This window comes from Platalea leucorodia (genome assembly GCF_965183815.1).
Source record: "Platalea leucorodia genome assembly, chromosome: W".
In the NCBI taxonomy this organism is placed as follows: Eukaryota; Metazoa; Chordata; class Aves; order Pelecaniformes; family Threskiornithidae; genus Platalea; species Platalea leucorodia.
The window spans coordinates 42263968-42280041 of NC_138859.1; the positions used below are offsets into that span (position 1 = coordinate 42263968).

Sequence of the window (16074 nt, forward strand, 5' to 3'; positions counted from 1 at the left end):
AGGTCTGGCTGCTCTATTCAAATTGTTTCTTTAAGTACTATCATGTAAACAAATAAAACTACCAAGGTTCTAAGGTTATTATAACTTTAGAGCATTTTTCCAAAGCTTCAACTGTGATCCCCCAGCCTGGGTGGACCCAAATCCTGAGTTGTAACACTTAAATCTGATAGAGCTCTAAAAGGAGTCTTAATTCAAGTGCCTTAAACTGTTGTTATTACATTAAATAGTTAGATTGAGCTAAGCAAGACAAAGATGGGTTAGGTCACAGATTAGCTATCCAGCCATGCAAAACTTCTTTATTGTAAGAATTACTGGCTACTCCAGTTAAACAGACAAAAATAAATATAAGTGAGGCCTATATCAAATTTGTGGTCTTGTTAGCAACAGCAATACCATGTTTCCTGGGCTACAAGGTCACTTACTTCTATCCCTGTCCTTTGGTAGTCCATGAATCACAGGTTATTGCTCAATGAGTCCACCAAGGATGCTGCAAACCCTCCTATGGCTCAAGGCTCCTAATCAGGACTGAGCAGAGACTCTTCTTGGAGGCATTCACTTTCTCCTATCAGGTCTTGCCTCATGATAATCCATAAAGGTTTGACAGTTCTTCATGGCAGTGTATAGTCAGTACCTGATTTGCTAAATGTCTATGATTAACACAATTTATAAAAATTTATGAAAATTTATAAAAATAAGCAAACTATAGGGTGTAGAGCCAAGTTAAGAATTCCTGCAATTTCAGGAAACCTCTCTCAGTCTGATAGGCACTGGTGCGTACCACTCACTATAGCTCAAATCTACTAACCGCTACTGAATCAGGTTCTTCTGGCAGGCTGCATATCTTACTCCTTGGTCTTGCCTCAGAGTTTACCTTGTTATATTATAACTTTGTCAGCCCTCGCTTGTTGACGGAGTTGTAGTTAAGTAAGTCTGTTGACCTGCAAAAATCAAAGCATAAAACAATAATGTTAGTGTAAGCATATAAGTAGATCTATGTGGTGGTTTAACCCCAGCCGGCAACTAAGCACCACACAGCCGCTTGCTCACTTCCCTCTCCCCGGTGAGGTGGGGTAGAGAATCGGAAGAGTAAAAGTGTAAAAGTATTAAAATTTGTATTAAAAATTTGTATTAAAATAAATACAGTTTAATAGGTAAAGCAAAAGATGCACATGCAAGCAAAGCAAACCAAGGAATTCATTCATTACTTCCCATCGGCAGGCAGGTGTTCAGCCATCCCCAGGAAAGCAGGGCTCCATCACGTGTAATGGTTACTTGGGAAGACAAACACCATCACGCCAAACGTCCCCCCCTTCCTTCTTCTTCCCCCAGTTTATATACTGAGCATGATGTCATATGGTATGGAATAGCCCTTTAGCCAGTCTGGGTCAGCTGTCCTGGCTGTGCCCCCTCCCAGCTTCTTGTGCACCTGGCAGAGCAGGGGAAGCTGAAAAGTCCTTGACCAGTGTAAGCACTACTTAGCAACAACCAAAACATCAGTGTGTTATCAACATTATTCTCATCCTAAATCCAAAACACAGCACTATACCAGCTACTAGGAAGAAAATTAACTCTATCCCAGCTGAAACCAGGACAGTATCCACCCCTTATTCCATACCATATACGTCATGCTCAGGTCCCACACTATCCAATACATCCTCATTAACCACCCCACCCCCCCCCGCATCCTTTGATACAATACACAGGTATCATTCCCTTATTCTATGGACCACCCCTGTGAAATGTCTGTAAAATGTCCATAAACATCCACAAATGTCCACCAAATGTCCATTGAGTTCATTTAGTCCGTGACTTTGGGCTCCATCTGTGATGGTGGTCGCTCAGGACAGGAGAGGTGGTGTGTTGCATGGAGTTATTGGGCACCAAAGCCAGCTCAGGTCGGGTCATTGCTGCACTTGCACTGGTTCTTGTAAGGCTTCTCCTCCATTGGTTCAGGTGGTTCCTGCTACAGTAATTCCTATGACATGCAGATCATGGGTTACAACAATTGAAAGGTATTTCCATTACAGTCTCCACCCCTGGCCCCTTTGGGCCAGGTTATAGGGCTTAACATTGCAATGAACTCCTCCCCTTGCTCCTAGCCTGGCTAGCAACAAGGGGTTCCTGCTATAGTCATTCCCATAACATGCAACTCAAATTCCAGGTTACAACAATTTAAAGGTATTTCCATTACAATCTCCACCCCTGGTCCCTTTGGACCAGACCATAGGGTTTATCATTGCAATGGACTCCTCCCCTTGCCCCTGCTCCGGCTTGGACTTATCCACAGACTGCAGTCCCTTCTTAGGGGAATACCTGCTCCAAGTGGAGCCTTGTCTATGAGCCACAGTCTCTCCAGGGGTATACCTGCTGCGGCATGGACTTATCCACAGCCACAGTCGCTTAGAGGTGCACCTGTTCCAGCATGGCCTTCTGCATGGGCCACAATGCCTTCAGAGATATACCTGCTCCAGTGTGGCCTTACCCATGGCTGCAGTCCCTCCAGGGGAGTACTGGCTCTGTCGTGGGCTTATCCATGGTCACATGCTTTGAGGTGCTCCAGCATGACCTCATGCACAGCCACTGATGCTTCAAGGTGTACCTGCTGCAGTGTGGACTTATCCTTGCGCCACAATCCCTTCAGAGGTATACCTGCTGCGGCACAGACATAACCATGGCTGCAGACGCTTCGAGATGTACCTGCTCTGGCATGGGCTTATCCATGGCTACAGATGCTTTGGGGTGTCCTGCTCTTGTGTGGACTCATCCACAGGTCACAGTCCCTTCGACTCGAGTTCACACTGGAGTTCCAGCCTGTCAGTACAGCAGCACAGAAACAGCAGAGATGCCCTGGCCATCTTCCAGCTCAGGCGCATGGCCGTTGTTGTTATCAAAATGTTCCCAGGCACAGCAGAGTAAGATGATAAGCAGTTCAGCAGCACAGCAAGCAGCAAAAGCAAAAAGCAGCCACTAACGAGCACTAGACTCTAATATACAGTAAGGCAAGGAAGCCCTGTGGCAAGCACAGAAGCCTGCCAATTAATAGCTAAACAGCAATGACAGCTATAAATTCGATCTAGCACATTCCAATTAAATCTGTCATTATCTCGAACCCTTTGAGCCCTACGTTGGGTGCCAAAAAGGACTGTCGTGGTTTAACCCCAGCCAGCAACTAAGCACCACACAGCTGCTCGCTCACTCCCCCCCAGTGGGATGGGAGAGAGAATCGGAAAAGTAAAAGTGAGAAAACTCATGGGTTGAGATAAAGAAAGTTTAATAGGTAAAGCAAAAGACGCACATGCAAGCAAAGCAAAACAAGGAATTCATTCACTACTTCCCATTGGCAGGCAGGTGTTCAGCCATCCTCAGGAAAGCAGGGCTAATAAACACAAGGTAAAATAACATGTAAGCCATACCACCTCCCTTACTTTTTATGGATGTGATTACATTTGGTCTTGCTGTGAGTAGGAAGGAAGGGGAACTAGACTAAATAAATAGCCTCTGGAGGTAGATCTTTCAGGAAAATTCTGTGTCCCCATTCTTGGCAAATCCATGCAATAAAGGAATAGTTGAGGTTGGAAAAGAACTCCAGAGATCGGCTAGTCCAACTGCCCTGCTCAAAGCAGGGTCAACTAGACAAGATTGCCCAGGACCGTGTCCAGTTGAGTTTTGAATATCTTTACAGATGGAGGCTCCACAACCTCTCTAGGCAACTTGATCCAGTGTACAGTCACCCTTACAGTAAACAAGTTTTTTTATGTTTAAATGGAATTTCTTGTATTTCAAATTGTGCCAATTGATCCCTTCACTGGATATCACTGAAAAGAGTCTGGCTCCATCTTCTTTAATAGTCAGTCCAGTTGTTCTTGGGGTACCCAGCCCCCTGAGCTGGAAGATGGGGACGGGGAGCAGAATGAAGCCCCCATAATCCAAGGGGAAATGGTTAGCGACCTGCTACACCACTTTTAGACACGCACAAGTCTATGGGGCTGGAGGGGATCCACCCAAGGGTACTGAGGGAGCTGGTGGAAGTGCTCACCAAGTCACTTTCAATCATCTATCAGCAGTCCTGGCTAACCGGGGAGGTCCCAGTTGACTGGTGCTCGAGGACATGGTTTAGTGGTGGACTTGGCAGTGAGAGGTTAACGGTTGGACTCGATGATCTTAAGGGTCTTTTCCAACCTTAACGATTCTATGATTCTATGATTCTATGACTGGAGGTTAGCACATCTACAAAAAGGGCCGGAAGGAGGATCCAGGGAACTACAGGCCTGTCAGCCTGACCTCAGTGCTGGGGAAGGTTATGGAGCAGATCATCCTGAGTGCCATCACGCGGCACGTACGGGACAACCAGGTGATCGGGCCCAGTCAGCATGGGTTTATGAAAGGCAGGTCCTGCTTGACTAACCTGGTCTCCTTCTATGACAAGGTGACCCGCTTGGTGGATGAGGGGAAGGCTGTGGATGTTGTCTACCTGGACTTTAGTAAGGCCTTTGACAGTGTCTCCCACAGCATTCTCCTGGAGAAACTGACTGCTCATGGCTTGGATGGGCATACTCTTCACTGGATGGATGGAGTTAAATCCAGTTGGCAGCCGGTCACAAGTGGTGTTCCCCAGGGCTCAGTACTGGGGCCAGTTCTGTTTAATATCTTTATCAATGATCTGGATGAGGGGATTGAGTGCACCCTCAGCAAGACTGCAGATGACACCAAGTTGGGCAGGAGTGTTGAGCTGCTGGAGGGTAGGAAGGCTGTGCAGAGGGACCTGGACAGGCTGGATCAATGGGCCAAGGCCAACTGTATGAGGTTCAACAAGGCTAAGTGCCAGATCCTGCACTTGGGTCGCAACAACCCCAGGCAATGCTACAGGCTGGGGGAGGAGTGGCTGCAGAGCTGCCTGGCGGGAAAGGACCTGGGGGTGCTGGTTGACAGCCAGCTGAATATGAGCCAGCAATGTGCTCAGGTGGCCAATGGCATCCTGGCTTGTATCAGGAATAGTGTGGCCAGCAGGACCAGGGAGGTGATCGTGCCCCTGTACTGGGCACCGGTGAGGCCGCACCTTGAATACCGTGTTTACTTTTGGGCCCCTCACTACAAGAAAGACATTGAGGTTCTGGAGTGTGTCCAAAGAAGGGCAACAAAGCTGGTGAAGGGTCTAGAGAACAAGTCTTATGAGGAGCAGCTGAGGGCGCTGGGGGTTGTTTAGTCTCAAGTAGAGGAGGCTGAGGGGAGACCTTATCACTCTCTACAACTACCTGAAAGGAGGCTGTAGCGAGGTGGGGGTCGGTCTCTTCTCCCAAGTAACAAGTGATAGGACGAGAGGAAATGGGCTCAAGTTGCACCAGGGGAGGTTTAGATTGGATATTAGAAAAAACTTCTTCACTGAAAGCTAGTCAGGCACTGGAACAGGCTGCCCAGGGAAGTGATTGAGTCCCCATCCTGGAGGTATTTAAAAGATGCATAGATGTGGTGCTTAGGGACATAGTTTAGTGGTGGACTTGGCAGTGCTAGGTTAACGGTTGGACTTGATGAAGTCCAAAGGTCTTTTCCAACCTAAACGATTCTATGATTCTTTACTGCCCCCCCGTCGGATATTTCTACACATTGATAAGATACCGCCCTGAGCCTTCTCCAGGTTAAACAATCTCAGCTCTCTCAGCCTCTTCTCCAATGCCAGACACTCCAATACCTTAGTGAACCCTTTACTGGACTCTCCCCAGTATGTCCATGTCTTTCTTGTGCTGGGGACACAGGACTCCAGATGTGATCTCTCACCAGTGCTGAGCAGAGGGCAATAACAATCTCCCTCAACCTATTGGCAACACTTTTCCTAATTCATCTCAGGATACTGTTTGCTTTGTTTGCTGCAAGGGTGCATTGCTGGCTCATGTTCAACTTGATGTCCAACAGGACTCCCAGGTCCTTTTCTGCAAAGCTTCTTTCCAGTCAGTCAGCCTCCAGCCTGTACTGGTGCCTGGGGTTATTACTCCCCAGGTGCAGGAGTTGGCATTTTCCTTTGCTTAAATTCATGAGGTTCCTGTCAGCCCATTTCTGCAGTCTGTAAAAGTCCTTCTAAGTGACAGCAAAACCATTAAGTGTATCAACTACTCTTTCTGGTTTTGTATCATCTGTAAACTTGCTGAGGGTACACTCTGCCTCGTTGCTCAAGTCGTTAAGGAAGATGTTCAACAGTATTGGCCCAAGTACAGAATCATAGAATGGTTTGGGTTGGAAGGGACCTTTAAAGATTATCTAGTCCAACCCCCCTGCCATGGGCAGGGACATCTTTCACTAGATCAGGTTGCTCAAAGCCCCATCCAGCCTGGCCTTGAATGTTTCCAATGATGGGGCATCCACAACTACTCTGGGCAACCTGTTTCAGTGTCTCACCACCCTCATCGTAAAGAATTTCTTCCTTATATCCAATCAAAATCTACCCTCTTTCAGTTTAAAACTGTTGTCCCTTGTCCTGTCACTACAGGCCCTGATAAAAAGTCTCTCGCCATCTTTCTTATAAGCCCCCTTTATATATTGAAAGGCTGCAATAAGGTCTCCCTGGAGCCTTCTCTTCTCCAGGCTGAACAACCCCCACCTCTCTCAGCCTTTCCTCATAGGAGAGGTGTTCCAGCCCTCTGACCACTTTTGTGGCCCTCCTCTGGACCTGCTCCAACAGGTCCATGTCCTTCTTGTGCTGAGGACTCCAGAGTTGGATGCAGAACTCCAGCTGGGGTCTCAGGAGAGCCGAGTAGAGGGGCAGAATCACCTCCCTCAACCTGCTGGCCACACTTCTTTTGATGCAGCCCAGGATACGATTAGCTTTCTAGGCTGCAAGCATGCATTGCTGGCTTATGTCAAGTTTTTCATCCACCAGTATATCCCCAAGTCTTTCTCCTCAGGGCTGCTCTCAATCCCTTCATCCCCCAGCCTGTATTGATACTGGGAATTGCCCTGACCCAGGTGCAGGAATTTACACTTGGCCTTGTTGAACTTCATGAGGTTCACATGGGCCCACTCCTCAAGCCTCTCAAGGTCCCTCTGGATGGAATCCCTTCCCTCTAGTGAATCAACTGCACCACTCAGCTTGGCGTCATCTGCAAACTTGCTGAGGGTGCACTCAGTGCCACTGTCTATGATGTCGTTGATGAAGATATTAAATAGTATTGGTCCCAGTATGGACCCTTGAGGGACACCACTCATGACTGGTTTCCACATGGACACTGAGCTGTTGACTGTAACTCTTTGGACACGGCCATCCAGCCAGTTCCTTATCCACCTAACAGTCCATCCATCAAACCCATATCTCTCCAATTTCGAGGCAAGAATGTTGTGGGGGACCATATCAAAGGCCTTACAGAAGTCCAGATAGATGACGTCCATAGCTCTTCCCTTGTCCACTGCTGCAGTCACTCCATTGTAGAAGACCACCAGATTAGTCAGGCTCTTTTTCCAGTCACTTTTTCCAGTCACTGGGGACTTCACCTGGCTGCCATGACTTCTCAAATATCACGGAGAGTGCCTTGGCAACTACATCAGCAAGTTCCCTCAGGACTCTGGGATGCATCTCGTCAGGTCCCATAGACTTATGTATGTTCAGGTTCCTCAGGTGGTCTCGAACCTGATCTTCTCCTATGAAGGGAGGAACTTCATTCCCCTAGTCCCTGCTTTGAGGTTCAGGGGCTCGAGAGATGTGGGAAGAGAGATTACCATTGAAAACTGAGGCAAAAAAGCTGTTGATTACCTCAGCCTTCTCCATGTTGGTTGTCACCAGTTTTCCTGTCTTATTTATTGGCGGGAGTACATTTTCTTTAATCTTCCTTTTCTGGCCAATGTACCTGTAGAAGCCCTTCTTATTATTCTTCGCCTCCCTTTCCAAATTCAGCTCCAACTGCGCCTTAGCTTTTCTGATCCCATCCCTACGCATCCAGGCAGTGTCCCTATATTCTTCCCAGGATACACATCCCTGGTTCCACTGCCTGTGCATTTCCTTCTTACATTTTATCTGACAGTAGCCTACCATCACTCTCCAGGATTTTTATCAGCCTTTTTAACAGGCCATAATGGAGAATTATGTTGTCAGGCCCCTGAGGGCACTTAGTGGCCATCTTAATTGCCCTGACCAGCCTTACTTGTGGCCTCCACACCCTCTGCCCAGGAGCCCCAGTTCAGCTCAGACCTGGGCCTTCAGTCCCTGCCTGAGCTATGTCATAGGAGTACTGGACTCCAGCTCAGCCACAGCTGTGCTTGGCCATAGACCCCACTGATTTGGACCCTGACCTGCAGACTGATTTCCTAGTCTGACCTTGGCCTTACCTCGTCACCATGGACCTACTCGTTGACACTGTCTGACCCTGGTTACTCTCATCAGATCTGATCGTGACACTAACCTGCAGATTGACTTCCTGGCTTGATCTTGGACTTGCCTCATCACCATGAACTTGCCTGATGATTTGGACTCTTAGTTGAACCTGTTTACCATCCCTGAGTCTACCCTGCTTACCTTGTTCAGGTACTGTGAGGGCTCTGCCCAGCAAGGCCCCTGCCCTGCTGGCCTTGTTATCGCATTTGGCTCCTCATCCCTTAGGGAGCAGATGGCCTTCACTGCACCTTGACATATGTGGGTTTATAATTTCCCACAAAACACCTTGTTCTAAATATTCCTTAATGATTTCTCCCAGAGCAGTCCTAGATTTTTTAGGATATGGATATTGTATAAGGGGGCTGAAGTGAGGGTCCCACTGTTTCAACTTGGTCATTTCTTTTTTCCACACTGTAGGATTTTTTTTCTGCCATACTCCTGGGACCTGTTGTTTCCAGAATTCTTTATCTATTTCAGTTAAAGTTTGTACTTGTTCTCTTGAATCTTTATACCAGCCTTTCCCTGCTTCCTGTATTCCTTTATATTTCTACAAAATATCACTATAAAAATTAAGATTCCATGTGCCATTATCCAGTCAATTCCTAAAATAAGAGGTTCTTTGCTATTATTTACAACCTCATACTTGATATCAACAGCTCACTGCCCTATTATTAGATTCATAATATAATATTTAGGGCCTTTTCCTTCCTGTTGAAAGAGGCTGCCTTCATATTTTCTTGTTGAATAGATACTTTAAGAAAAGTGTTAGACAAACTGATTCATGTGCCTGTGTCCAGGAAAACACTGTATTTTTTTTCTCTACTTCATACAAAATATTGGGGTTCCCCCTGCCCCCGGATCCCAATGTATTTGACACACAGGCATCCATTCATATGGGTAATCCTGGGCCCAAAGCAGACTTCCCTATTGTCGGTTTTCATCAATTGGGGGTAGGGCAGCAGAGCTTGAGCACTGAGGTATACTGCTGCTACTGCTCTTCTTTTCAGCTGTTCTATCACTCTTTTTAGCTTATCCCATGTTTTCTTCCTAATCCATTTTGCCATATTTTCTCCTGAATCCTTTAACACTTTTCACAGTCTTACACAGATTTGGTCCGTTTCTTCTGATTTACTAACCTTATTGTCACTGTTCCCTGCACCTTTTTGTCTTATCCTTATTTCTCTGCAACTTCTTCTCTACTGTCCATCTTCACAGTTACTGTAAGTCCCTGTTTTTTCTTAATGTATGTAAGAAATCTTTCCCTTTTCTCCTGAACCTAGTGCCTAATACTTTGTAACACACTGTGTTATCTCTACCCATTGATTCCAGGTAGGTTCCCCGGCATTTTGCTGCATGGACAGTTGTGAATAGCGGGGGTGCATTTGGGCAGCTAATTCTCATAATTCATCAATGGCTCGATGTCCAGATGGCGAACAGTGACGAGTGGTGTCCCTCAGGGGTCCGTACTGGGGCCAGTGCTGTTCAATACCTTCATCAATGACATAGACAGCAGGATCGAGTGCACCCTCAGCAAGTTTACAGATGACACCAAGCTGAGTGGTGCAGTCGACATGCCTGAGGGATGGGATGCCATCCAGAGGCACCTGGACAAGCTGGAAAAGTGGGCCTGTGTGAACCTCATGAGGTTCAACAAGGCCAAGTGCAAGGTCCTGCACCTGGGTCGGGGCAATCCCCAGTATCAGTACAGGCTGGGGGATGAAGGGATTGAGAGCAGCCCTGAGGAGAAGGACTTGGGGGTACTGGTAGAAGAAAAGCTGGCCATGAGCCGGCAATGTGCTCTCGCAGCCCAGAAAGCCAACCATATCCTGGGCTGCATCAAAAGAAGCGTGGCCAGCAGGGCGAGGGAGGTGATTCTGCCCCTCTACTCTGCTCTGGTGAGACCCCACCTGGAGTACTGCATCCAGCTCTGGGGTCCTCAGTACAGGAAGGACATGGACCTGTTGGAGCGGGTCCAGAGGAGGGCCACAAAAATTATCAGAGGCATGGAACACCTCTGCTATGAGGACAGGCTGAGAGAGTTGGGGTTGTTCAGCCTGGAGAAGAGAAGGCTCCAGGGAGACCTTATTGTGGCCTTTCAGTACTTAAAGGGGCTTATAAGAAAGATGGGGACAGACTTTTTAGCAGGGCCAATAGCGATAGGACAAGGGGCAAGGGTTTTAAACTAAAAGAGGGTAGATTCAGACTACAGATAAGGAAGAAATTTTACAATGAGGGTAGTGAAACACTGGAACAGGTTGCCCAGAGAGGTGGTAGATGCCCCATCCTTGGAAACATTCAAGGCCAGGCTGGATGGGGCTCTGAGCAACCTGATCTAGTTGTAGATGTCCCTGCCCATTGCAGGGGGGATGGACTAGATGACCTTTAAAGGTCCCTTCCATCCCAAAGCATTCTATGATTCTATGATCCACTGTTCAAGGAACCTGATTCATCCTTATTTCTGCCAGGGGAGCTGGAACTACTTGTACCCCATCAGGTACAGAGTGGTCAGTACATGATAGATATCATGTCCTGACAATGTTTGAGAAACCCCACATTTGTTCATAAAACATTCTCCATCTTCTCCTGGCTTAGTGCAGCTAACAGAAGCATCCAACAGATGCAGCAGTTTGCACAGTGGTTTCTGGGCTTTGCTTTTAGATCATCTAGATTTTCTGGGAATGGGAACAACTTCTGAGATCATCAGGGGACTCCTAGGAACCCCTTGAGGAACTTCAGGGTGCCTGATGTTGCTGGGAAAGGATAGCTACATGAGACTGATTCTAGCAAGGTCTAGCAGCAGCTAATGAGCTCTGTCAGTTGTTCTTGATCAAAGGGTGCTTTAAGCTTTTGTTCCAGCTGACTCCTGATTAGGAATGGTCAATCACACTTTCAGCAGGTGCTAGGGAGAGGTCTATATAACTGCTGGGCCTAGCACTAATAGAAGTAGTGAGCAGACATAACATTTGTTATGGTAAGGTATGCAGAAATTGACTAGAAACTCTGCTGAGGGTAGTTTATGTGTGCTCAGCAACAGTAATGATGTGCTTTGGGGCATGGTCCCCAGCACTAACTAGAGCAACTACCCCTGGAATATCAGAGGTTTTGACTCAGTGAGCTCCAGAGGAAGATGCATCTCTCCAGGCCTTCAGCTGCAAGGAGTGCCTGGGGCTTCTTGCTAAGGCTGGAGTAGGGGGAGATGGTGTCCTTGTCTGCAGAAGATGTATGTTGATGGAGAATCTCTGTTGTGAAGTAAAGGGGCTGCAGGGAGGAGGTGAGCAGACTGCATAGCATCAAAAGTGATGAAAAGGAGATCGATAGGATTTTCTCGGAGACCCTAGAGATACAAGAGCCTGAATCTGCAGCTACAATGAGGGAGGGGGCAGCCAGGGTCTGTGTTGAAAGAAAGGAACAAGGTAAATGGCAGGATCACATCCCTGGACTCCAGGAGAGCAGGCTTTGGTCTGTTCAGGGACCTGCTTGGAAGAATTCTGCGTGTTGTGGTTTAACCCCAGTAGGCAGCTAGGCATCACTCAGCCACTTGCTTGCTCCCTCCCAGCAGGATGGGAGAGAGAATCAGAAGGGTAAAAGTAAGAAAACTTGTGGGTTGAGATAAAGGCAGTTTAATGGGTAAAGCAAAGCTGTGTGTGCAAGCAGAGCAAAATAAGGAATTCATTCACTACTTCCTGTAGGCAGGCAGCTGTTTAGCCATTTCCAGGAAAGCAGGGCATCCTTATGCATAATGGTCCAAACATCCCCTCCTTCCTCCTTCTTTCCCACAGCTTTTATTGAGTCCTCTCCCAACTTCTTGTGCACCCCCAGCCTACTCACTGATGGGGCAGTGTGAGAAACAGAAGGCCTCGATGCTATCCAAGCACTGTTCAGCAATAACTAAAACATGGGTGTGTTATCAATGCTGTTTTGGTCACAAATCCAAAACATAGCACCATAAGAGCTGCTATGAAGAAAACTAACTCCATCCAGTAGATAAGTAATTGTACTGTGTGAATAGATAACATAATTCACTTGCACACACGTGCTTGTAATTATTGGATTGGAGCAACAGTAAGGAGGCCAACCTCATCTATTTACTAAGAAGTAAGAGTGTCATACTGACATGCTAGTGGCTTTCAGGTAGCTGTTCAGAAAGTCCCTCAGTGGTCCCTTGTCTATTCAGGGGTATATATAATCCTATAGTTTTCATCTACATATAGCAGCCACCACTTTCCTGGATGTGGTCTGAGTTGTGCAACCCATTATTAATGCCAGTGTTTGCTCACGGCCTTGGCCTTAAACAGACCTTTAGTGTTCTGTGTTTATCATGTCTTGTGGGTTCAACAGGACTGCTAGTTTCAGGAGCTTATTGGTCCTTGGGAGACTTTCACACACTATCTTCATGAAGTTCAAGAAGTTCATGAAGAGCCTCATGAAGTTCAACAAGGGGAAAGGCAAAATCCTGCTCCTGGGGAAGAACAACCCCATGCACCAGTACATGCTTGGGGTCACCCAGCTGGAAAGCAGCTTGGCAGAAAAGGACCTGGGGTCCTGGTGGATACCAGGTTGAACAAGATCCAGCAATGTACCCTTGCCACAAAGAGGGCAAACGGTATCCTGGGATGCATCAGGCAAAGTATTGCCAGCAGGTGGAGGGAGGTGATCCTTCCCCTCTACTCAGCACTGGTCAGGCCACACCTGGAGTACAGTGTCCAGTTCTGGGCTCCTCAGTACAAGGGAGACATGGACATACTGGAGAGAGTCCAACGAAGGGCCACGAAGATGATTAAGGGACTGGAGTATCTCTCCTATGAGGAAAGGCTGAGAGAGCTGGGACTTAGAGAAGGCTCGGGGGGGGGGGGGGGGGGAGGGTCTCATCAATGTATATAAATACCTGAAGGGAGGGTGCAAAGAAGATGGAGCCAGGCTCTTTTCGGTGGTGCTCAGTGACAGGACAAGAGGCAATGGGCACAAGCTGAAACACAGGAGGTTCTGTCTGAGAATCCGGAAACATTTTTTCACTGTGAGGGTGACCGAGCACTGGAAGGGGTTGTCCAGGGATGTTGTGGAGTCTCCCTCCTCAGAGATATTCAAAAGCCATCTGGACATGCTCCTGGGCAACTGGCTCTAGGTGACTGTGCTTGAGCAGGGGGTTGGACCAAATGACCTTCCAACCTGTGATTCTCAGCATGTACTTTTCCTCTCTTTGGCCTGCTCTTTTCAGGTAACTATTGCTCCATCCATGCACATAAGTACCTAAAGAGCCAATTCACACAAACTCATGCGGAAGAGGCTTTTATGACCATTTTTTATGTTGTGTAAGCTTGAACTATAGAACTCTGTACTGCAGAATGTTGTAGATGTTAAAAGTTTACATAGTGTTGTTTTTTTTATTTTTAAAGCAATGGGTAAATTCACAGAAGAATTATTGGGAGAGGACTATTAATACAAGGCTCTACATCTGGCTTAGGAAATTCCTGAATTGTTTGAGATTGGGGAGCATTCTGGAGGCTATTGCTATTTACTTGCCCTGTTCTTATGCCCTTCCCCAAGGGTCTGCAACTGGCTCCTGCTGGGAACAGGTTCTATTCTAGATGGCCAGTGTTAGTTAGCTACTCTTAGGATGATCAATTACTGAGACAAAAATAGAAGGATTCTTTGGGGGGGGGGGGCTCTGTAGGTGGGGTATCTTGGTGAAATTTTGGAATATAGCTACTCTGATAGTCTCTCTAAGCTTTAATTTATGAAATAGATAAATTTTATTTATAAAGTATATTAATTAATTTTGGTTTTGCCCTTTAACCTGTCTGATGATTCTGTCTTGCAGAAAGCACCTCTACTGCTACATTACAGACCCAAAATGGACTTGCTGTAGGAGAACTTTATTGTCCTTCTGGACAGTTTTTTTGCAGAGACTATCATCTGGCACCTTAGTGCAGCACTTAACTCTCATGTGACACAAACCAGCAGAATCATTTTGGAAGACTGTAGTGCTTCTATAGCAGACTGCCCTGAATATTTCTAGGGATGTGCTGCATAGATTTTTGGACAAAAAAAAATATATATATATATATTTATTTTTGTACAAATGAAATAAATCACAGCTCAACAGGATTCTACCAGCACTGAGTTTACAGGTAGTGAAAACACTTCACAGTTCCATGGAGCTCAGCCTGATTCATCTATTTGTAGTTACACAAAAATAAGTTAAAATGGTGTGGGAGAGATTTAAAATGTTGCTTTTAACACCAAAATCACTACATTTACTTATTTTTTTGTCTTTAAACTTTACAACTTGTTTCAGTATGTTTTTCTGAGGTGTTCTAGTTTTATGTAGTATGCCCAATTATGTCAGCTTTAATCAAGCCATTCTATAGAGAACTGAACATACCTAATGATACAGTGACTGGTGATATTTATTATGCTGCATAAAAAACTTCCTAAAAGCCTGGAGATCCAATTACTTCATTAGTTTTGCACAATGATGTTTGTTCTTTATTTTGTATTTCAGTAATGTTTTAATATCCCCCCTTTGCATGTTGATTTGAAATTAGTTCACTTGATTTTTTTAAATATGCCTTAATATTTTGCCATGGCATAAATTACATCCGATCATAACAAATACTCATAAGTGCTGAACTTAAGAAATTGTTTTAAAGCAAATATGTCATATAATTGGGGCTTGCAAAAATAAAATTTTACTTTAGGGAGTATTTGCTATTTCATTAGCTGTTAAAACTATGGCTGTTGGGCACCTTTTGTTGATGTTGCACAAGTTTCCATTTCACTAGCTAAAAATTCTTCAGTTAACTGCAAACCAATCCTGTGTTTCTTTTACTGTTTTCTATATGAAACCATAGCTGTTTATAGCTCAATTACTATTTATCTTTGATGTCAGATTAGATTACAGGGGCACTGTCTGGCCTTAACTGATAATTTTGCTTGTGTCAAGCCCTGAGAGATGCAAACTACCATATGTGTATGTGTGTCTGTGTACAGACATGCGCGCACCTTAAAGAATCCACCTTCAGTAGTGCTTAGCAGTGTTGACTACACTGATTGGAAGGCTTTTTAAAATAGTCAGCTTCATAAAAATGTGGTAGTAGTTGAAAGTGACTTCTGCAAGCTGTATGCTGCATAGCATTACATATAGCATGGATGTGAGTGTGTCTGACATGGAGTCTTAAGTAACTGATAAGCAGTATTATTGGCAGCTGGAGGCTGCCAATAATTTTTAACTCTTTGAGTTTTCCTGTCAGCTGAAAATGGCAGTTATATCAAACACTTTATTCTTTCATAAAATGTCAATGGCTAGGAAAATCAGTATGCCTGTTAGCACTGTCCTGCTTCTTCCAGCTGTGCTCCCCTACTTTGCAAGAAAGAATTGCTTAACATTACTTGATAATAGGAGGTTGATCCCATAAGAGGCTTATTCAAGTATTCTAAATCCTACTGCCTCTTCTTGAGTTTTCCAAGCACCACATTGTTCTGCGCATCTCCCATGGTTTTCTTAATTGAACTTTTCAGTTCTTCTTTTCCTAGTTCTGCTGTTGCCAGAGGGAAGCTCTAAGTTCACTTGTTTGTCTTTGGAAATGGGCCCCTTGTTTTCATTTATGGCCATAGATGGTGAATGGTGAAGAAATTGAAAGAAATGCAAAGAGAAAGAAAAAGTCTACTGAACTATGGGGATGGTCAAGAGAGCCACAGTAAGGCCACTGGAGTACTGCCAT

At 45.7% G+C, this 16074-nt stretch overlaps 1 protein-coding gene across 1 annotated transcript in view; it reads left to right on the plus strand.

The window, feature by feature from the left end:
- LOC309601520 (polycomb group RING finger protein 3-like) overlaps positions 1–14219 on the plus strand; it is a gene marked incomplete at its 3' end in the record, with an annotated part of 108820 nt that extends 94601 nt beyond the window's left edge. The window contains exon 11 of the mRNA XM_082334562.1: positions 14172–14219. Within this exon, the coding sequence (XP_082190688.1) occupies positions 14172–14219 (48 nt within the window). The remainder of the gene's footprint in view (positions 1–14171) is intronic.
- Between the last annotated feature and the right edge of the window lie 1855 nt (positions 14220–16074).